Source organism: Neoarius graeffei, chromosome 18 (genome assembly GCF_027579695.1).
Source record: "Neoarius graeffei isolate fNeoGra1 chromosome 18, fNeoGra1.pri, whole genome shotgun sequence".
NCBI classification, from domain to species: Eukaryota; Metazoa; Chordata; class Actinopteri; order Siluriformes; family Ariidae; genus Neoarius; species Neoarius graeffei.
The window spans coordinates 44,704,285-44,728,296 of record NC_083586.1 but is presented as its reverse complement, the minus strand read 5'-3'; the positions used below and the strand labels follow the sequence as shown (position 1 = coordinate 44,728,296).

The 24,012-nt window shown below is 40.5% G+C and overlaps 1 protein-coding gene across 4 annotated transcripts in view; it reads right to left on the bottom strand.

The window, feature by feature from the left end:
• pnpla6 (patatin-like phospholipase domain containing 6) overlaps nucleotides 1-24,012 on the bottom strand; it is a 122,407-nt gene that overhangs the window by 84,903 nt on the left and 13,492 nt on the right. For 3 of the 4 annotated variants that reach the window (XM_060898878.1, XM_060898877.1, XM_060898879.1), the window contains exon 2: nucleotides 10,282-10,370. The exons of the other annotated variant lie outside the window; for it this stretch is intronic. In XM_060898878.1, the coding sequence (XP_060754861.1) occupies nucleotides 10,282-10,326 (45 nt within the window). In that variant the 5' untranslated portion in view covers nucleotides 10,327-10,370. The remainder of the gene's footprint in view (nucleotides 1-10,281; nucleotides 10,371-24,012) is intronic. 4 annotated transcript variants of the gene reach the window in all.

Genomic DNA, 24,012 nt, shown 5'->3' with positions numbered 1-24,012 from the left:
GAAACAAAAACTCTACTCGAAAACAACCCCCCCCCAAAAAAGCAACAAAATATGGAATAAAAGTATTTGATGATAAGAACGGGGTTTTTTTGAATATGTATAGAATAAAACAATTATTCCATTCAATCTCGTCGTACATGGCTTATAGCCAACTCGGCATCAGCTCATGTACGACTCGATTTTGTGGAATAACTGTTAAATATTCATCACAGCCATATTTACATGCTGCGTGTTTTTCGACTCATCATGAATCTCATTCTCTTTTCCATGTCGTGTTACACCACTTGCACTGAACTGTGCAAGAGGAAGTGGCCAAGAACTGATAAGCACGGTTATCTTGCAACATGAGCTGTTCCTCTTCGCAACATAAACTATTAATTAAAGACATCAGCAATGAAAGGGCATTTTGTAGAACTCAGTCCTGTGATCATGTGATGGCATCCACAGCCAATCAGCTTTCAGAAAGCAGCATATTGATCAAAATGATAAAAGGACTGACTGGACGAAGAAAAGAAAGACCATCTGCTAGAGCTGACGAGTAATGAGAAGGACATACAGTATAGAGGGAAGGATGACGGCTGGTCATCAGGTAACAGGACGGGACTAAAATTAAAGGGTTTGGGGGTTTTTTGGGGGGGAAATGCAAAGCCATGCAGGTGTAAAAGGATTATATAAATTAGCATATTTATAATTCCATTTACTTACAGGAATAAGAAGCATGAGGGAGGAGTGAAGTGTGATTTGAAGTACGGCGTGTTTGAACAGATATCTGGTGTAAAAGTGTATATTTCGAGATATCTTGTGATAATATCTTGTTATTTTAAGATACAGTGAGTTGTTAAAGTTTTTGAAAGTGTATCTTTCATGGCCATGGGGGAAGCCATGGGCTACTGGTTATGCCTCGGTCACAACCGGCCGTACGTGCTCCTACGGCCGGTCTATGTGCAAAAAACGCAAGAAACGCACGGAGGGCGCGCGTGTGACGTGCTGATTTTCGAGCCGTAGACTGGCCGCAGAGGTTCTTTGTCATGTCAAACAAACTAATTTTTTTCAGGCTGCAAGACAAACTTACGGTCAACATGCGTCTTTCTCCACGAACAAAAAAAAAAAAAAACCGCAGCGATTTGGGAAATGCCAAAAATCGCACGGCCAAAAAAATCGTACGTCCGGTTGTGACCTAGGCTTTAGAGAAGCAGCTTTGGGACCAACAGGTTGCTGGCTTGATTCCCTGGACCAGCAGGAATGGCTGAAGTGCCCTTGAGTAAGGCACATAACCCCCAAATGCTCCTCAGGCATATGGGTATGTTGTACATCGCTCTGGATAAGAGCATCTGCCATGAATGTAATGTTTTTATTTTTGACAAAATAGCTGGTTATATTTACAGTTGTGCTCATAAGTTTACATGCCCTGGCAGAATTTTTGCTTTCTTGGCCTTTTTTCAGAGAATATGAATCTCATTCTCATCTCATTATCTGTAGCCGCTTTATCCTGTTCTACAGGGTCGCAGGCAAGCTGGAGCCTATCCCAGCTGACTACGGGTGAAAGGCAGGGTACACCCTGGACAAGTCGCCAGGTCATCACAGGGCTGACACATAGACACAGACAACCATTCACACTCACATTCACACCTACGCTCAATTTAGAGTCACCAGTTAACCTAACCTGCATGTCTTTGGACCGTGGGGGAAACCGGAGCACCCGGAGGAAACCCACGCGGACATGGGGAGAACATGCAAACTCCACACAGAAAGGCCCTCGCTGGCCCCGGGGCTCGAACCCAGGACCTTCTTGCTATGAGGCGACAGCGCTAACCACTACACCACCGTGCCGCCCTGAGAATATGAATGATAACACAAAAATTTTTTTCCCCACTCATGGTTAGTGGTTGGGTGAAGCCATTTATTGATAAACAACTGTGTTTTCTATTTTTAAATCATAATGACAACAAAAAACATCCAAATGACCCTGATCAAAAGTTTACATACCCCAGTTCTTAATACCGTCTATTGCCCCCTCTAACATCAATGACAGCCTGAAGTCTTTTGTGGTAGTTGTGGATGAGGCTCTTTATTTTCTCAGATGGTAAAGCTGCCCATTCTTCTTGGCAAAAAGCCTCCAGTTCCTGTAAATTCCTGGACTGTCTTGCATGAACTGCGCGCTTGAGATCTCCCCAGAGTGGCTCAATGATATTGAGGTCAGGAGACTGAGATGGCCACTCCAGAACCTTCACTTTCTTCTGCTGTAGCCAATGACAGGTCGACTTGGCCTTGTGTTTTGGATCGTTGTCATGTTGGAACGTCCAAGTACGTCCCATGCGCAGCTTCCGGGCTGATGAGTGCAAATTTGCCTCCAGTATTTGCTGATAACATGCTGCATTCATCTTTCCTTCAACTTTGACCAAGTTTCCTGTGCCTTTGTAGCTCACACATCCCCAAAACATCAGCGATCCACCTCTGTGCTTTACAGTAGGAATGGTGTTCCTTTCATCATAGGCCTTGTTGACACCTCTCCAAATGTAACGTTTATGGTTGTGGCCAAAAAGTTCAATTTTGGTCTCATCACTCCAAATTACCTTGTTCCAGAAGTTTTGAGGCTTGTCTCTGTGCTGCTTGGCGTAAATTTTTGTTGGTCTACCCGACCGTGGTTTGGTTTTAACGGAGCCCCTGATTTTCCATTTGTTAATCACAGTTTGAACACTGCTGACTGGCATGATCAATTCCGTGGATATCTTTTTGTATCCGTTTCCTGTTTTATACAGTTCAACTACCTTTTCCCGTAGATCCGTTGACAATTCTTTTGCTTTCCCCATGACTCAGAATCCAGAAACATCAGTGGCTAGATGAAAGATGCAAGAGTCTGTCTGGATCCCAGAAACTCACTCAGCTTTTATGCACACACACTGATTACAAGCAAACAGATCACAGGTGAGGACGTTACCTTTAGTAGCCATTCAAACCCACTTGTGTCAACTTCTGTGCATGTTATCAGGCCAAAATCACCAGGGTATGTGAACTTTTGACCAGGTTCATTTGGGTAGTTTCTGTTGTCATTATGATTTAAAAAGAGAAAACACAGTCGTTTGACAATAAATGGTTTCACCCAACCACTAAGCATGAGTGGAAAAGATGATTTTGTGTCATCATTCATATTCTCTGAAAAATGGTCAAAGAATCATAGATTCTGCCAGGGTATGTAAACTTATGAGCACAACTGTATTTTATAGCTTATTATGTCAAAATTCTGTTTCACTGTATTGAATTACACTCACTGAGCTCTTTATTAGGAACACTATATTAATACTGTCTAGGGCCTCCGTTTGCTCTCAAAACAGCCTCAAATCTTAATGCCATGGGTTCCACAAGATATCTGAAACATTCCTCTGGGAGTCTGGTTCAGATTTTTCATGCTGTGAATCTCTCGTTCTCCCGCATCCCAAAGGTGCTCTGGGGTCCAGTGTGTCCAGTGACTGGGAAGGCCAATGAAGAACACTGAACTCACAGTCATGTTCATGAAACCAGTTTGAGATGACTTTTGCTTTGTGGCATGGTGCCTTATCATGCTGGGAGTAGCCATTACAGTGGTGCTTGAAAGTTTGTGAACCCTTTAGAATTTTCTAGATTTCTGCACAAATATGATCGAAAACTTTATGAGTGACTAAATGACTTTAGGAGGCTGTGGTCCTTTAACATCTGCAGGAAACTCCTGTGGATGTTCTATCAGTCTGTGGTCGCCAGTGTCCTGTTTTACACCGTGGTGTGCTGGGGGGGCTGGCAGCACACCCAAGAAGGACACATCCAGGCTGGACAAACTGATCAGGCGGGCCGGCATGAAGCTGGACTCTCTGGTGACGGTGGCAGAGAAGAGGTCTATGGACAAACTATTGAACGTCATGGACGATGCCAGTCACCCTCTGCACACCATCATCAGCAACCAGAGGAGCCTGTTCAGTGACAGAATGCTCCTTACCAAGTGTAGGACAAACAGACTCAAAAACTCCTTTGTCCCTCACACCATCAGACTGTACAACTCCTCTCTGGGGGGGAGGAGGGGTAACAGGAGGACAGAGGACGGGAAGGAGCAGTAGCCTAGCCTGACAATAAGCAATAGAGCAATTCCAGCGTTATGGACGTGACACTTGAACTCAAAATGGCAACAAATGACCCAGTGCATGTTTTATTGTCTCCCAGTATTTAAACAGGTGTTGCATATTTTAAGGCTGTACCATACTGGAGAAGTGATAGAACAAGAACAATTCCCATAGTACATCTAGGGCATGCCAGAAAACGCCAATAAAAGATGCGTTATGGACGTGACAGAAAAAGTATCACTTTTCTTGGGTGACTGTACATTTTTATCAAACTCTGTGAAATTGTAAACCTAATGTCGAAATGGAGATATCCATTTGATAGAGGGGTCCAAGGTGAATATTAAAAAATCTTTGTTTAAAATATTTTGTATTTCATGCAGAGTTTCGGAAGGAAAAGTCAGCGTTATGGATGTGACGAAATTCCGTTATGGATGTGACGCGTCTGAAATAGACATGGCATATGTTTAGAAAATCAGCAATTTAACCACCATAACCCTTTGAAAAACTCTCTAAATATCAGCTAAAACTATCAAAGTTCTTAAATAATATTTAGGATGGCTATTGTTTTGCTGTTTTGTGGATTTTAGCATACATTTCTGTGGCTTGTGGCAATAATATAGAATTGTACATGATCAAAGTTGATTTTAGCTTGGGTTTTACATTATAAGAAAGAAAGACTGACAGTGACATATTAGGTTGGTTACAAATTGGTTCAACTTATTCACATCTGTAAAATACAGGCCTAGGTGATATCTCTGGGAGTGGTTTTGATGTATTACATGTTGCTTTATTTTTGCATGGTGAGGTTGACATTTACATGGAATTGCCCAATACCGGAAATGTGCAATATCTTTCCTGCTCCCCCCCCCCCCCACACACACACACACACTTGCCCTAACCCCACTTCTCCCCCTTCCTCTCTTCCCCATATCTTATTCTTTTATATTTGTATATGTAAATACTTAATTTATTTTAATTTATCTAGAAGTTTTCTCTATTTCTTTTCTCTGTTTATCTGTAATGATACTGCTGGAATCTTAATTTCCCTGAGGGAACCCCCCCAAACGGATCAATAAAGTTCTATCTATCTATCTATCTATCTATCTATCTATCTATCTATCTATCTATCTATCTATCTATCTATCTATCTATCTATCTATCTATAAAATCATTAGATTTTCACACAAGTCCTAAAAGTAGACAAAGAGAACCCAGTTAAACAAATGAGACAAAAATATTACACTTGGCCATTTATTTATTGAGGAAAATGAGCCAATATTACATATCTGTGAGTGGCAAAAGTATGTGAACCTTTGCTTTCAGTATCTGGTGTGACCCCCTTGTGCAGCAATAACTGCAACTAAACGTTTGCGGTAACTGTTGATCAGTCCTGCACACCGGCTTGGAGGAATTTTAGCCCATTCCTCCGTACAGAACAGCTTCAACTCTGGGATGTTGGTGAGTTTCCTCACATGAACTGCTCGCTTCAGGTCCTTCCACAACATTTCCATTGGATTAAGGTCAGGACTTTGACTTGGCCATTCCAAAACATTAACTTTATTCTTCTTTAACCATTCTTTTGTAGAACGACTTGTGTGTTTAGGGTCGTTGTCTTGCTGCATGACCCACCTTCTCTTGAGATTCAGTTCATAGACAGATGTCCTGACATTTTCCTTTAGAATTTGCTGGTATAATTCAGAATTCATTGTTCCATCAATGATGGCAAGCCGTCCTGGCCCAGATGCAGCAAAACAGGCCCAAACCATGATACTACCACCACCATGTTTCACAGATGGGATAAAGTTCTTATACTGGAATGTAGTGTTTGCCTTTTTCCAAACATGACGCTCCTCATTTAAACCAAAAAGTTCTATTTTGGTCTCATCCGTCAACAAAACATTTTTCCAATAGCCTTCTGGCTTGTTCATATGATCTTTAGCAAACTGCAGATAAGTAGTAATGCTCTTTTTGGAGAGCAGTGGCTTTCTCCTTGCAACCCTGCCATGCACACCATTGTTGTTCAGTGTTCTCCTGATGGTGGATTCATGAACATTAGTCAATGTGAGAGAGGCCTTCAGTTGCTTAGAAGTTACCCTGGGGTCCTTTGTGACCTCGCCGACTATTCCACGCCTTGCTCTTGGAGTGATCTTTGTTGGTTGACCACTCCTGGGGAGGGTAACAATGGTCTTGAATTTCCTCCATTTGTACACAATCTGTCTGACTGTGGATTGGTGGAGTCCAAACTCTTTAGAGATGGTTTTGTAACCTTTTCCAGCCTGATGAGCATCAACAACGCTTTTTCTGAGGTCCTCAGAAATCTCCTTTGTTCGTGCCATGATGCACTTCCACAAACACGTGTTGTGAAGATCAGACTTTGATAGATCCCTGTTCTTTAAATAAAACAGGGTGCCCACTCACACCTGATTGTCATCCCATTGATTGAAAACACCTGACTCTAATTTCACCTTCAAATTGACTGCTAATTCCAGAGGTTCACATACTTTTGCCACTCGCAGATGTGCAATATTGGATCATTTTCCTCAATAAATAAATGACCAAGTATAATATTTTGTCCCATTTGTTTAACTGGGTTCTCTTTATCTACTTTTAGGACTTGTGTGAAAATCTGATATTGTTTTAGGTCATATTTATGCAGAAATATAGAAAATTCTAAAGGGTTCACAAACTTTCAAGCACCACTGTAGAAGATGGTAAATTGTGGCCATGAAAGGATGCACATGATCAACAACAATACTCATTCAAGAGATGACTGATTGTTATTAAAGGGCCCAAAGTTTGCCAATCAAACATTCCCTACATCATTATACCACCTCTGCGAGCCTGGACTGTTGACACAAGGCATGTTGAGTCCAAGGATTCATGCTGTTGGCACCAAATTCTGACCCCACCATCTGTCTTCATCAGATGAAACAGAGATTCATCACACCATTTTTCCCCCCAGTGTTCAACTGTCCAGTTTTGGTGAGCCTGTGCCCACTGCAGCTTCAGCTTCCTGTTCTTGGCTAACAGAAATACAACCAGACGTATGGTCTTCTGCTGTTGTAGCCCATCCACCTCAAGGTTCAACATGTTGTGCATTCCGATGAGATGCTTTTCTGCTCACCACAATTGTACAGAACGGTGATCTGAGTTACTGTAGCCTTTCTGTCAGCTCGAACCAGTCTGGCCATTCTCCACTGACCTTTCTCCTCAACAAGGTCTTTTCCTCAGCAGAATTGCTGCTCACTGAATGTTTTTTCTTTATTGTACCATTGAATAAACTCTTGAGACTGTTGTGTGTGAAAATGCCCCAATCACTCAAAATCAGAGATCACGTTTTCATGGTTGATGTGAACGTTACCCAAAGACGCTAGCCTGTGTCTACATGATTTTATGCATTGCGCTAATGCTGCCACAAGATTGGCTGATTAGGTAATTGCATGTCTCATCTCTTTATCTGTAGCCGCTTTATCCTGTTCTACAGGGTCGCAGGCAAGCTGGAGCCTATCCCAGCTGACTACGGGCGAAAGGCGGGGTACACCCTGGACAAGTCGCCAGGTCATCACAGGGCCGACACATAGACACAGACAACCATTCACACTCACATTCACACCTACGGTCAATTTAGAGTCACCAGTTAACCTAACCTGGATGTCTTTGGACTGTGGAGGAAACCGGAGCACCCGGAGGAAACCCATGCGGACACGGGGAGAACATGCAAACTCCGCACAGAAAGGCCCTCGCCGGCCACGGGGCTCGAACCCATATTTAAGCTATTGTTTACTGACGGTCCATGAAACAGTATATGGAATAACAATTCTGAACTAATATTCAATAAATTCGTCTTACTGACAGATTGTTGGGTGTCCAATATCATGTCAGAACAGCAATAAAAAAAACCTATTGAGATATCGTGTTAATAACTAACAAGTTATGATGTCAGAATAGCAAGATTTTACATGAAACTAAAGATAAAATATCTTAAAATAATGTGATATCAAGTCGAAATAACAACATAATGTCTTCCTGAATGAAAATGGATTTGATGCGCAGCTTTCTACTCCTAATTTAAAGACCTAGAGAAACACTTTGTTTTTGTGACAAAACAGAATAGCAGTTAAATTCGGTGAGGTTTATTGAGTCCCTGGACAGAAGTGACTATTCTCCAAACCACACAGTAGCGGATATATTCGCAGACAAAAGCCGAGTAAATTTAGCCCTTTTAGAACCGCCCGGAAATAGCAGACGAGAGCCGTGTGAGGTCACGGGTGTGTTGGCCACGAACAACAACATGAGCGACCAAAGCAAGCAGGAAATTGGTGAGGGAGAAACTTTACGTTTTAGTAGTTTTGTCAGTTCAAGTTGATGACGATGTACTGACAGGAAGAAGAAGTGGCCAGTGATGGGGAAGAAGTAAGAGGTATTGAACCATACTGACTCGAGCTAGAATTGTCTGATGAGAGCAGGGATAGTGACAGTGACAATGATGAACCTTAAGTTTCGATTTGATCCACAGCTTCAGTCGGCCTTTAAACACTCATAACTCGGCCACCGGAAGTCCCAGCGAAGCCAAATTTTGCAGGCACCTCCCTCTACACGATCCCCTACGAACCAGCACAGGCACAGCCCGGTAGGCCCACGCCTCGGGACGTTATTTGCCCCAGTGCGAGCTCTACTCCGTGCCTTAAGTTTCCATATGATTCACTGATCCAGGCGGACTTTAAAAATTCATAACTCAGCCAGGGAAGCTCTCAGCAAGGCGAGATTTCACATGCACCTCCCTGTCCCCTAGCCCTCGCGAACCAGCATGGGCATGGCCCGGTAGGACCGCGCCTCAGGACATTATTCGCCCCAGCGCAAGCTCACCTTCACACCTTAAAGGGTTTGGATGACTGGAAGTTCAAGATGCATTCCTCAAGGTCAGTAGTATTAAGGCCAATTTATGCTGACAACCCAGTCCTCGCAGATAGCGTCGCAGACAGTGTCTGCGTAGCCCCCCCACCTTCGCAGACGCTCTGCGCGCACCTCCCAAAAATTGTGACCACCGCAGAAGCCTCGCAGACAGCGTCGCAGACAAGAGGGCTCTGATTGGTCCACTCTACATCCGCTGTACACGCACTTCCGCTTCCCTACTTTCCCGGTTTGTTTTGTTTTCACGACCGGCATTTTTAAAAACACGAGCGAAGATGGAGCAGCACGAAGAGCAGTTGATTGAGGAAGTACGGACATCTATACGACTCCAGTTCTAGTCATTATTAAAAAAAAAAAAAAGTTCTAGTCATTATAAGTAACCGGAGGATAAACACTCCACTAACCACACCCACCAACTACTCCTAGCGACTTCGCGCCCCCTTGCGTTGTGCCGGTGAATAACATCGCGCACGCCTATACTCCCCGCTCAACAATAAATTACAACTGTCTGCGAAAAGCTGTCTGCGAAAGCCTTGTCGCAAGAGCATGCAGAGGCCTTTACAGTACGTTGGAAGCAAAAGGCTTTGCAGTTCATCGTAGCAAAGTCTTGACTAATCAGTGATTATCTTTCAGGAAAAGGAACAGGGTCACTCCCTCCACAGCATTTGTGTTGCTGCACCCAACAGCGATACATCACTTTCCGGGCGCTTTCCCTTTATTCTCTCCCCCTTCTTCTCCATAACAGTCATAAATTGTAGTTTAACGATTTGTCTCTCTTTCTACGTCGTGTTCTGTCGCACGTTTCCGTCAAAATTAACGTAATCTAGCAGAGAGTCGGACAGAAGCTACACTGTGTGGACGTCAGTGGAAAAACTGCCGGTAAAACCACTCACACTCGTGACATCACGCGAAAGCCAGCTAATAATGGCGACATTGGTACCAGAATTCCCTTGACGGGAAATTTAAACTTGACAAATTCTGAATGTTCCTGACATTTACGAGGTGGGGTTTCTATTATAAGTTTTCAATGTCGGGACTTGTACTATTATTACCCAAGGAGGAAGGGGGTACATTTCTCTCGCCCTTTAAATGGTGAGCAGATACTTTAATAAAGCTCCTAATAAACATATAAAAAGGTTTTCTTTTGTACTCTGTTTAGAGAGGTTTGTTGATGTCAGACCATGCTGTGGTTAGTACTGTTTCTAACTATTGTGACTGAATGTATGTACTGGAATATGCATTTTAAGTCGGTGTTAGAAATAAGAAGAGGCAGCGTGCTCACCTCTGGTAGTTCTTGGGACTCTGGTCCCAAGGTACTCTGTCCCATTTTAACAGTGGTACTGCACACAACTGGTCCATGAACAACTAGCGCTGCAAGATACATACATGGTAAGGCACGGGGCATCATGCAACATGCATTCACATGCAAATCAGCCACATACATGGACAGTCAATCATCCCTTAACATTTGTGTAAATAGTATATACTCCTGACCATGTTCCCATCTCCATATCTAGCCCTGAATCTACTTAAATATCACATCTTCCTGTCCAGTTAGTAATTCTACCATGTAACCGACACCGTGATGGTCAAAGCAAAGCGTCTTTAATTTCATCTTATGTTTTGGATTATTGCCTTGTTGCACAACAAACTCCCTTTCTATTTTTAGAATTATACTGAAATAGCTTGACCTAGTTTCCATTTGAAAAACTATGGGGTTGCAAAGTTTTGCCCTTGAATGCAGATGTCATGAGTTCCGATTCCTATATCTACTCCATCTCCAGAGTCAAGACCTTTGAACCCGGTCATTGGACTGATGGATAATCCAGCAGAACTACAGACAACAAAGCTTGTCAGGATCAAAATGGCTGAACCTAATTTCCTGCTGCAAAATTTTAGAACGTATTTTACCTTGACCGTTTTTTTTCTGTCTGTCCCAACACAAAGTAAAAAGCCAAACTGTAAGGTTTTATTCCTTTGTAAGGATAAATAATTGTAAGTATTTATTCTTAATATTGTTCTCTTTTACTATTTCAGTGTCCTTGGGTACCTTGAAAGGCGCTTATAAATAAAATGTATTATTATTATTATATTATAACTAGGTATTATTTCTTTTGCCAGAATACGAGTAACTACCTTTGTGTTCTCTCGAGAACAGGGAAAAGCTTCTACCCATTTAGGCCCTGTCCACACGGCAACGGATTCAGGTGACTCCGATACAATTGCTTATCGTTTAGGCCTGGCGTCCACACGGCACCGGCGTTTTGGGTGCCCAAAACGCAATCTTTTTGAGAACGGGTTCCAGAGTGGAAAGATCTGGCAACGTTGCCGTTGTGAAGTCGTCTGGATGAGTAGAACGGATTTGTTTACGATGACGTCACAACCACATGACTGTGAGTGCTTCACGCCGGGTAGAAGTGTAATGAACTCGATGCGAGTTGTCAACAAATCCTATAACTTGGTTCATGAAACGCGCTTACAAAATATTTTCACTGTGAATATTTATTGTGTAATGGTGCAAAGTGAGAGAGAGAGAGAGAGAGAGAGAGAGAGAGAGAGAGAGAGAGAGAGAGAGAGGGAGAGACTCTGCCCTTAGGACAGAGTCAATCCCACCAGCAAAAATAGGGAAAAAAAGGAGCGATCTCACCTCTTCAGATGTTGGTTTAAGTCCTACAATACATTCCTCAAAAAGGGCGTAGAAGAGCAAATTAATCCATCAACGTGTAGCATTCAATTTATTCCGGACCATTAAAGACGCCGCCTTCCGCGTAGAATCATACGGCATCCTCGCCGCCATATTGGATAGGTCAAAGCAGAGAATAAAGATTCATGTGCTGGGTTTAACTGTACCAACAGGTTTACCGTCCAAACGAGATCATATGGGATTACCTTTCACAGGTGAGAAACAACAAATTAATCCATCAACGTGTAGCATTCAATTTATTCCGGACCATTAAAGACGCCGCCTTCCGCATAGAATCATACGTCATCCTCACCACCATATTGGATAGGTCAAAGCGGAGAATAAAGATTAGCTGCGTTTAACTGTACCAACAGGTTTGCTGTCCAAACGAGATCACATGGGATTACCTTTCACAGGTGAGACTGGAAAAACACTTCATTGTATTTGGTCATTATAATGTAATTTTACGAACAGATTTTCCTGACTTTGTGGCTAATATGAAGTCTCGCGCATAATAGTTTATGCGCATGCGTCCTTACTACTTCTATTGTTCTGGTGTCTCCGAAGGGACCGTCTTACAGCGCCCCTAGAGGTGTGGCATGTGTATTGCATCGTTTTCAGCAAGCGTTGCGTTGCCATATGGACCTGATATTTTACTGATCGTTGCCCATTTGGACGCGATATATTTTTAAATAACATCTCGTTGCCGTTGTCGTGTGGATGTAGCCTTAGAGAATTTGTCCACAATCAAGATGACAAAAATCAAATGAGAAAGGAAGAGCGTATGCCTCATGCACAATATCGGGCAGTGAACACACAGAGTAACCACAGAGGTATTATAAATATTATAAATTATACACCGTTTGAGGATTTAGAACAAGAACCATCAACAAAGAGTACTTCCCCCATCCCTAGAGGGCTGGAGGAGAGATCAGACCTGATACTAGTAGTACGTACGATTTTTAGACAGCCAATATCAATGTCATCCCAAGTGTCATCCCGAGAATTAAGGAGGCGTGCGAGAGCGTGACCTACAGTATCAAAAGAGGATGTGACACGAATTTCGAGATTGTTAGTAGAACAGAGCAGTCATATGTTGGGTCTGTAAATTTTGCAACACCTGTTTAACTTGATGTGACGAGTGCAAAAAAAAAAAAAAACCACCACTACACGATCAGTTTTAAAATATTGAGTAAATAAAAGGCATCAAATATATTTACCCTACTTGTGAATGGAAATGCCGAAAAGTTTAACAACGACCTAATGTTGATCTAAAAGTGTCTTCTCCACTGGAAGAAGGTCACACAGTAATTTGGTCAAGTTACACAGGAGACAGAAGAATTCAATGCCTTCTAGCTGAAATAGTAAAATAGAACAGAACAGAACAATATTAAGAATAAATACTTACAATTATTTATCCTTACAAAGGAATAAAACCTTACACAAAATCTTAAAAAAATTGAATTTTCAAAAAGTCCTTTAGTACAGCAAGCCCAATTTCAAGAGAAATTCTAAGCAACCAAAGATTTACCCATCAACCAACATTTTAGGTGGGGTTTACATTAGACCGTATCAGCGGATCATCAGATTAATGTTTTTAAAACGATTAGTGTGCACACAGCAACGCCAATACACGATTAGCATGCACACAGCAACGCCAATACACGGATACGCTCAGCTCCGCAGGCATCCTGCGCTCCAAATCACTCCGCCCTGAACAGCGAGTGCCCTCTGGAGGGTGCGCACTCCGGCCCTGCGCAGCTCACAGAGCGCGCAAGTGGAGTGCACGAGCAGTGATTTGGGACTGAGCCGCTGTGTGTGTGATCTCAGTGCATGTCGGGCATGCGCGTCACTTACCACTTGCAAGTGGAAGGATGGCAAGCCTAAAGACAGTCATAACTACACAATGGGCAGTATTTGCATCAGTATTTGCATACTTTTATACTCTTTAATGAAAGGTGATACAAGGCGGAAGTCCGTGCCGTTTTTCAGCAGCCGCGTCACATGACCAACGCCAGCGAATCAGGAAGGTGGATGTCACAGTGACGTTGTCCAATGACGACGCCAGCTAGAGCTCAGCACAGCGTATCCACGTATTCTCAATGTTTACACAGCACCGGACCAGACACGATCTGGATTGAATACGTGGACCCTGACGGATTCCCGTTTCCAGGCGTTTTAATGTAAACGGACAGTGCATCCGCAAAGAAAATGAGACAGATACGGTCTAATGTAAACTTGGCCTTAGTTTGACACCCAATCTAGGCTGATGCCAGCTACAGTGGAACTCAAAAGGTTTACTAGTGGACAGGTGTTTGCTTCTCTAGAACATCTGTCTCTTTAAGACAGCTGCACATACCTGAGTGATGGTAAAACAGTCATGTACAGCATAGCTGCTTCGTTCTGACAAGTCTGTTTTGCGTTTAGCTCTCTTGATCTGGGTATTGCCACACACTGGTACTTTACCCTTCATATAGGTACCTATCTTCACTCAGTCATTGCCACTGGCATATCTACCACACCTAGACTAAACCATCTATTAGATATTCCTTACAATTTCTTTCTGAACTTTGAAGCAAACTGTGTCAGCTGAATTGCTGACTAGCATTGGTGCTCAAATTGCAATCCATTAACAGTATGCCTGCATTACAGCAAGTAACTGTAGACCACATTCAGTGTCTGAGGACATTAGCTTAACACGATATAAGCCATTTTTTTAAACAATAAATCAATTACAATGGCCTCAGTAAAGAACTGCACTCATTATATCTTCATGGCAGAAGCTTTTATACAAAGCGAATGAAGCAGAAATCAACCCACGCATTAAAGTTTTAAAAGAGCTGAGATTCCCTGCAAGAAAAAAAGCTTTAACCAACTTACCAGAAACAAGGGCAAGATAGGTTTAGGAATTAAACAGGGCTGAAGTCAAGGCTTAAACAAAAAGTCTTTGTGTTGCATAATGCAACAGAGTTTCTGGCCCCAGTCTACTGGAACTGGGATTTTTCCACTGGCAAGTACCAGTGTTCTAATTGTATAGTTTTTCATACCTGCTCAACAAAAGTCAAGTTTGTCGCAAAGCAGCTTTACAGAAAATTAAAGACTTTAAACATATGAGCTAATTTTATCCCTCATACATTTATTTATTTATCCCTGATGAGCAAGCCTGTGGCGACGGTGGCAAGGAAAAACTCCCTCAGACAACATGAGGAAAAAAACTTAGAGAGGAACCAGACTCAAAAGGGAACCCATCCTCATCTGGGTGAAAACAGATAGCATGATTAGCACGATTATAAATACACGTACACTATATTGCCAAAAGTATTTGCTCACCTGCCTTGACTCACATATGAGCTTACAGTAAGTGACATCCCATTCCTAATCCACAGGGTTCAATATGACGTCGGTCCACCCTTTGCAGCTAGAACAGCTTCAACTCTTCTGGGAAGGCTGTCCACAAGGTTTAGGAGTGTGTTTATGGGAATTTTTGACCATTCTTCCAGAAGCGCATTTGTGAGGTCACACACTGATGTCGGACGAGAAGGCCTGGCTCTCAGTCTCCGCTCTAATTCATCCCAAAGGTGTTCTATCGGGTTGAGGTCAGGACTCTGTGCAGGCCAGTCAAGTTCATCCACACCAGACTCTGTCATCCATGTCTTTATGGACCTTGCTTTGTGCACTGGTGCACAGTCATGTCGGAAGAGGAAGGGGCCAGCTCCAAACTGTAAAAACAGTCTGCATGCCTAGGTGCTTGATTTTATACACCTGTGGCCATGGAAGTGATTGGAACACCTGATTCCGATAATTTGGATGGGTGAGCAAATAATTCTGGCAATATAGTGTAACTTGCTTCTATAACTGTGTCCTATATAGTCACAAAGTACAACTGCGTAACCAGGAAATTCAAAATAGCTTCAGTATGAAGTCTGTTTTGAGCAATTCCAGCGTTATGGACGTGACACTTGAACTCAAAATGGCAACAAATGACCCAGTGCATGTTTTATTGTCTCCCAGTATTTAAACAGGTGTTGCATATTTTAAGGCTGTACCATACTGGAGAAGTGATAGAACAAGAACAATTCCCATAGTACATCTAGGGCATGCCAGAAAATGCCAATAAAAGATGCGTTATGGACGTGACAGAAAAAGTATCACTTTTCTTGGGTGACTGTACATTTTTATCAAACTCTGTGAAATTGTAAACCTAATGTCGAAATGGAGATATCCATTTGATAGAGGGGTCCAAGGTGAATATTAAAAAATCTTTGTTTAAAATATTTTGTATTTCATGCAGAGTTTCGGAAGGAAAAGTCAGCGTTATGGATGTGACGAAATTCCGTTATGGATGTGACGCGTCTGAAATAGACATGGCATATGTTTAGAAAATCAGCAATTTAACCACCATAACCCTTTGAAAAACTCTCTAAATATCAGCTAAAACTATCAAAGTTCTTAAATAATATTTAGGATGGCTATTGTTTTGCTGTTTTGTGGATTTTAGCATACATTTCTGTGGCTTGTGGCAATAATATAGAATTGTACATGATCAAAGTTGGTTTTAGCTTGGTTACAAATTGGTTCAACTTATTCACATCTGTAAAATACAGGCCTAGGTGATATCTCTGGGAGTGGTTTTGATGTTTTACATGTTGCTTTATTTTTGCATGGTGAGGTTGACATTTACATGGAATTGCCCTTTTGTTGAAATCTATTTTGAAAAGCAGGCATCATAACCTGTACAGTTGGAGCGTTTGGTATTCGTCATTGGAAGTACCATTATACAAGCTGGCTATCCGAACAACCAATCAAAGGAACCATAATAATCCAAGCACTTCCTCGACACGGTTTTTAATAACGCTGCTTCAAACCAAAATGATGAAATCTCCCTTTCTTTCACCACTGTGTTTGTTCTAGTGGTTTCTTTAAACCCTGGGTAGATCACTTCTTACTTCCTGAATGCACAATGAGAAAATTCACAAGCATGGGGTTAATATTTACTTTAAAACAAACAAACAAAAAAAAAAACCACTAATCACAGAGTAGTGAATCAAATTATGAATGATACAAAGAAAGCTAAATCAGAATGATAATAATAAAATGAGATTAATTGACATACACTTGTGTTCAAAATAATAGCAGTCCAACACGACTAACCAGATCAATCACTGTTTTTGGTGGAAATTATATTACTACATGGCAAATAATTTACCAGTAGGTGTAGTAGAGTCACAGAAAACCAACAGACCCAACATTCATGATATGCATGCTCCGGAGTCTGTGTAATCGAATAATTAAGTGAAAGGGACGTGTTCAAAATAATAGCAGTGTGGAGTTTAATTAGTGAGATCATTCATTCTGTGAAAAAACAGATGTCAGTCAGGTGGCCCTAATTTAAGGATGAAGCCAGCACATGTTGTACATCCATTTCTCTCTGAAAACATGAGAAACATGGGTCGTTCCAGACATTGTTCAGAAGAACAGCGTGCTTTGATTAAAACGTTGATTGGAGAGGTAAAACGTATACTGTAAAGAAGTGCAGAAAATGATGGGCTGCTCGGCTAAAATGATCTCCAGTGCTTTAAAATGGACAGCAAAGCCAGAGAGACGTGGAAGAAAACAGAAGACTACCATTCGAATGGATCGAAGAATAGCCAGAATGGCAAAGACTCAGCCAATGATCAGCTCCAGGGTGATCAAAGACGGTCTGAAGTTACCTGTGAGTACTGTGATAATTAGAAGATGCCTGTGTGAAGCTAATCTATCGGCAAGAAGCTCCCGCAAAGTTCCACTGTTAAAAAAAAAAGACGTGCTGAAGAGGATACAATTTGCCAAAGAACACATCGACTGGCCTAAAGAGAAATGGAAAAACATTTTGTGGACTGATGAAAGTAAAATTGTTCTTTTTGGGTCCAAGAGCCGCAGACAGTTTTTCAGACGACCCCCAAACACTGAATTCAAGCCACAGTACACTCTGAAGACAGTGAAGCATGGTGGTGCAAGCATCATGATATGGGGATGTTTCTCTTACTATGATGTTGGGCCCATTTATCGCATACCAGGGATCATGGATCGGTTTGCATATATCTAAATACTTGAGGAGGTCATGTTGCCTTATGCTGAAGAGGAAATGCCCTTGAAATGGGTGTTTCAACAAGACAACGACCCCAAACACACCAGTAAGCGAGCAGCATCAGGGTTCAAGACCAACAAAATGAAAGTTATGGAGTGGCCAGCCCAATCCCCGGACCTTAATCCGATAGAAAACTTGTGGGGTGACATCAAAAATGCTGTTTCTGAGGCAAAACCAAGAAATGCAGAGGAATTGTGGAATGTTGTCAAATCATCCTGGGCTGGAATACCTGTTCACAGGTGCCAGAAGTTCTCAGAAACCGTGGTTATACAACTAAATATTAGTTTAGTGATTCACAGGAATACTAAATCCTTAAGATTTTTTTCAGTTTATACAGTAAATATTTGGAGTTTGTAATGAAAAATGCAGACACTGCTATTTTTTTGAACAGCCCAATGTTCATTTTTCTTCATTTTCTGTAAAGTAATTAAAATATTGATACATTTTTCTTCATGTTTTGATGTAGAATATAATGTGCAGTGTTCCCAATGCATGGAAATAAAAACTATTATAAGGATTTTGAACTTTACTCTCGTTTTTAAAAACACACTGCTATTATTTTGAACACAACTGTATGTGCCTTGCACAGTTACATGTAATAAGAAATTTCTAACAACGTATTGTCAAAAGTGATATAATTTTGAATCAAATGTTTACATAGTCACATGTACACTTCTATCTTCACAGATTTTACTAGTTAGCAAGCTAACATGGGCTAACTTGACGATTTCTGAGAGGATTTTTAAACCACATTCATAGATTTTCATAATCTTCACTGCTAACCCTAAGAAACTAGCTAAAATGCTAACCTGACAGAATATTAAAAGGGTTTTATTTTAAATCATATTCATAAATATTAATAAACTTCACTGTAAACATTAGCTAGCTAACATAAGCTAACTTGACATGATTTCTGAGAGGATTTTTTTTAACCATATTCATAGATTTTCATAATCTTCACTGCTAACCCTAAGAAACTAGCTAAAATGCTAACCTGACAGAATTATTAAAAGGGTTTTTGAAGTTATATTCATAAATGTTAATAAATTTCCTTGCTAACATTAGCTAGCTAACATGAGCTAACTTGACATGATTTCTGAGGAAACTAGTTAAAATGCTAACCTGACAGAACTATTAAAAGGGTTTTTGAAGTTATACTCATAAATGTTAATAAACTTCATTGCTAACATTAGCTAGCTAACATGAGCTAACTTGACATGATTTCTAAGAGGATTTTTTTAACCATATTCATCGATTTTCATAATATTCACTGCTAACCCTAAGAAACTAGCTAAAATGCTAACCTGACAGAATATTAAAAGGGTTTTAAGTCATATTCATAAATGTTAATAAACTTCATTGCTAATATTAGCTTGCTAACCTGAGCTAACTTGATTTCTGAGAGGATTTTTAAACCATATTCATAGATTTTCATAATCTTCACTGCTAACCCTAAGAAACTAGCTAAAATGCTAACCTGACAGAATATTAAAAGGGTTTTATTTTAAATCATATTCATAAATATTAATAAACTTCACTGTTAACATTAGCTAGCTAACAAGCTAACTTGACATGATTTCTGAGAGGATTTTTTTAACCATATTCATAGATTTTCATAATCTTCACTGCTAACCCTAAGAAACTAGCTAAAATGCTAACCTGACAGAATTATTAAAAGGGGTTTTGAAGTTATATTTATAAATGTTGATAAACTTCCTTGCTAACATGAGCTAGCTAACATGAGCCAACTTGATTTCTGAGAGGATTTTTTTTAACCATATTCATCGATTTTCATAATATTCACTGCCAACCCTAAGAAACTAGCTAAAATGCTAACCTGACAGAATGTTAAAAGGGTTTTATTTTAAGTCATATTCATAAATGTTAATAAACTTAATTGCTAATATTAGCTAGCTAACATGAGCTAACTTGATTTCTGAGATGAGATTTTTAAACCACATTCATAGATTTTCATAATCTTCACTGCTAACCCTAAGAAACTAGCGAAAATGCTAACCTGACAGAATTATTAAGAGGGTTTTAAGTCATGTTCATAAATATTAATAAACTTCATTGTTAACATTAGCTAGCTAACATGAGCTAACTTGACATGATTTCTGAGAGGATTTTTCAAGCTTCATGAATATTCAAAAATATATTCTTCAATTCAATCTTCAAGCTAGCTAACCTGACAGAATTTACAAAACAGGTGACTGACTAAAAAAGAAAAGAAACGCAGATTCGTGGTCTGTGTGCATGTCTTGGCAAAACAGACGTACAGTTCCAGAACTATTGGCACCCTTGATAAAGATCGGTTTAAAATGTCTTGACGTTAAGCAGCTTAATCTTACACTTAAAACATGAGCAAAATAGAACCGTTTAACTGAATGAATTGTATTCTAATAAAAACCCCAAATCAATGAATATACTATTATAAAACAAAACCATGTCACAATTATTGGCACCCCTGAATTTGGTACTTTGCCAACAACACTGATTTGTCAACACAGAGCAAGCCAGGAGGTTATGAATAACAGCATTGCTCTGTTTTTGAAAGTGTGTCTTGCATGTCCATTGGGGAAGCCATGGCCTAATGGTTAGAGAATCAGCTTTGGGATCACAAGGTTGCCGATTCAAATCCCTGGACCAGTAAGAATGGCTGAAGTGCCCTTGAGTAACCCCCAACTGCTCCAGGTATGTTGTACATCGCTCCGAAACGTCTAAATGCCATTATTGTAATGTATAAAGTTGAGTGTGATGGTAGCACACCTCTTGACAGCATGCCCTCTTTGCAAGACCAACAAGTCATTAATAAAGGAAATAATCTGATCCCTTTAATAGCAGAAAGATCATATTTTTTAAACATCTACTCACTACTCAACATTATTTGCACATTGTAGATACTCCCATACCCATTGAGCCGTTTGCACTATTTACTCCATTTGCACCATTTTTGTTTGTGTGGTTTTTCTATGTGTGCGTCTTCCTTAACTGTATTTTATAACACAACTTTTCTGCATTTTTGTACTCATTTTGTTTGCGTATTTATGTTTACACCAAGGGTCTGGGAGAAACGATATTTTAATCCTGTCTATGTCCTGTACATATGGCAGAACTGACAATAAAGTTAACTTGAATTGATCTGCAATGCATTCCAGGAACGCAGCATCACTGGCTGCAATCATATTGTGCATCATTTCATGGAACTACATGCAGCTCCAACCAACGTGTCTACGAATGTAAGGACTGGTTTATTTATACTTCTTCATGAAAGAATGTTTGCCTATATGCGTACCGACCCTTACAGGGGGTTTTATGGGAAAGCATAGCTACCCACACTTGTCTTTGAGTCATCTTTTTCTGTACAGAAAATTAGAAACATCCCAATCTGTCCCAAATCTGGTCATCTTTAATACTGAATAGTAAATTATCAGTTATTTTGAACCTTCATCAAAAGACTGTTTACAATAATGATAAAATTATTGAGACGGCTGGGAGCATCACTCCCTCACAGCTCCAGGATCCCTGGTTCTTCCTGGGTCTATGTGGGTTTCCTGCCACCTCCCAAGAACATGTGGTGGACCAGCTACGCCAAATTGCTCCTAGGCATGAATGCAAGTGTGCTAGTACAAGTTTATGTGGATCATACCCAGCAAGAGAGTGGAAAAATCCACTCTAGGCCATTATTAAAAAATGTTCTGTTTCCGGTCCACCGGCCGGGTGAGTGCCGTTTGTGCGGGTGAAATTTTTTTTTTAACGCCGGTTTTTCGACATTTTTTTCGGGTTCGTAAATCTAAAATCGAACTTGACATTTATGCATTCCCAGGGCTTTCCACTAAGGCTCATACTAGCCAGCCATGACAAATAAGTAGCTGGGGGGGGGAGTAAACACAAAATAAACTCCTGTGCACGCAGTTCCCAGGATTAAATGTATTTTCCACAGGCCATTTATTTATTCACTTTACTCAAATACAAAGTAAAATGGCAGTAAATCTTCTTTCTTTTCTTGCGTATTGCATCATGAAGCGTTCCTGGCTTGTAAATCTCTTATTTTCGGTGCATGACACATTCACGCAGCTGAGTGCGCGCGCACACCGCATGTCGGAGCGCGGATGAGTTACTCTCCCTTGATCAACGGTTCAGTTTGACATTATTGTCAGTCTGTTAGATAAATATTTAATTTTATTAAAATCGAAAATTTAATATTTAGAGCCTGTGGGCTACAAAAATAGTCATTAAAGTAGCCGGCTGGACTTAATTGTGTGGCCGGCAGCCGGCGCTTGTGGAAAGCCCTGTCGAATCAGCTCTGCGCATGCGCCATGCGGCACAAAAAAATGGCAGCCACCATGAAGGAAGGAGATCCGGAGTTTTCAAACATTTGCTGAAGTGTGAAATCGCAAAATGGTATTCTAGCGAACAACAAAATAGTAAAGATTCAGAAAAACAAATCATTCAGTGATCATTTTAATAGTGTAATTTCATCCGAACTAGGCCTAACGGTCGATTTAGAACTACAAAAAGTCCGTGTGTCGGACATTTTAAGTACCTTTGTAAGTTTTGCAAATGTTGCAGTCAGCATTTAAAATGCTAACTTAAAGTTTTTGTACAAGTTTCAGTTGATTAAACTGTCATTTTATTAAATGTGTCTGATTTTGTAATAAAAAAAAGTACTGAAAGAAAAAGCAAACACAGCATTGCGATTTCTTATCCATCCATATATAATAAAAAAATAAATAAATCCCTCCCTCCCGACTGAAATTGTTTTTGCCCACCCGGTGGACAGGAAACGGATTTTTTTTTAAGGATGGCCCTATGGTGTCATATCCGTTTTACTCCTAGCTCAACTCAGACTGTTGAAAGAGGACATGCCATATAGCAGACTGTTCAATTATCTTATATTATTCCCTGAGATAACTTATGTAAAGTTTGTAAGTTTTTTTTTTTTTTATTGGAAAAACGATGCCACTTTAGCATGGTATGAAAACCCTACAGGATAAGATAGGCTGATTTTCGAGCCGTGCTCATATTACAAGAGTAATTAGCTTTGCTCTGACTGGCTAAGATCTTTAAACAAGAACTCTGTAATCCATACCCTCATTGCCACCACATGTGAAACTGTAGCTAAACTCCGAGAGGTAAATAATGGCTTCTGTGCCAGGATTACAGCTTTACACATATGAATCCGAGTCAAAAGAGGAAAAAAGATGATTCAGAATTCTGTTGTGCTTGAGCGTACATGTGACAAATAAAGGCGAAAAGAAAAAAGATTGAAGGCTCCATCTTACTGATTTAGATGTGAATGAGGGGGTGGTACTATAAGAAGTGAGAGGAGCATGCACTTTTGTAACTGGCCTGTTCTTTCTGTGGGCATTACAGACTGGGAAGGTAATAGCCCACTTTGAAAAGGTCCAATACGCCTTCAAGTCACAAAGACATATTGTATTTAAAAAAAAAAAAAACACCAAGAAAAGAAATAAAAAACAGTTTGACGGTATATCCTGATGTAAACACACTGATATATACACCATATATATATTATATATATATATATATATATATATATATATATATATATATATATATATATATATATATATATGACCACAGTAAAAGAAAGAGAGAATGTGCATGTATGTATGAGAGAGTGAGAGAGAAAGTGTGTGTGTGAGAAAGTGTGAGAGAAAGAAATTGTGAGAGTGTGAAAGAGAAAGTGTGTGTGAGTGAGACAGAGTGAGAGACAGAGAGAGTGTGTGTGTGTGTGTGTGTGTGTGTGTGTGTGTGTGTGTGTGTGTGTGAGAGAGAGAGAGAGAGAGAGAGAGAGAGAGAGAGAGAGAGAGAGAGAGAGAGACCATTTCCATAACACCAAAAAGGAGGACATTATTTGGATGGGGGGTCTGGGGGCCCTCCCCCAGAAAATTTTGTATTTCTTAGATGCAATTTCCTGCATTCTAATCAATTTTAGGGTGAATAATGGCAAATCCCATCTGATTCATAGCCCTCAAATTTTTATGTAAACCACAGTGGCAAGATTGAGAATGGATTATTTTTATGCAAGTCACTCAAGTTTGGTGAAATCAACATCGCAATTTTGTAGGCAGGGCTCGAAATTAACTTTTTTTCTTTGTGTCCCCCAGTGGTCCCGAATTCTGTGTTGTATTGTCCCGAATGGAAGCAATAGTGTCCCCATTTTTTTCCTCTCTGAA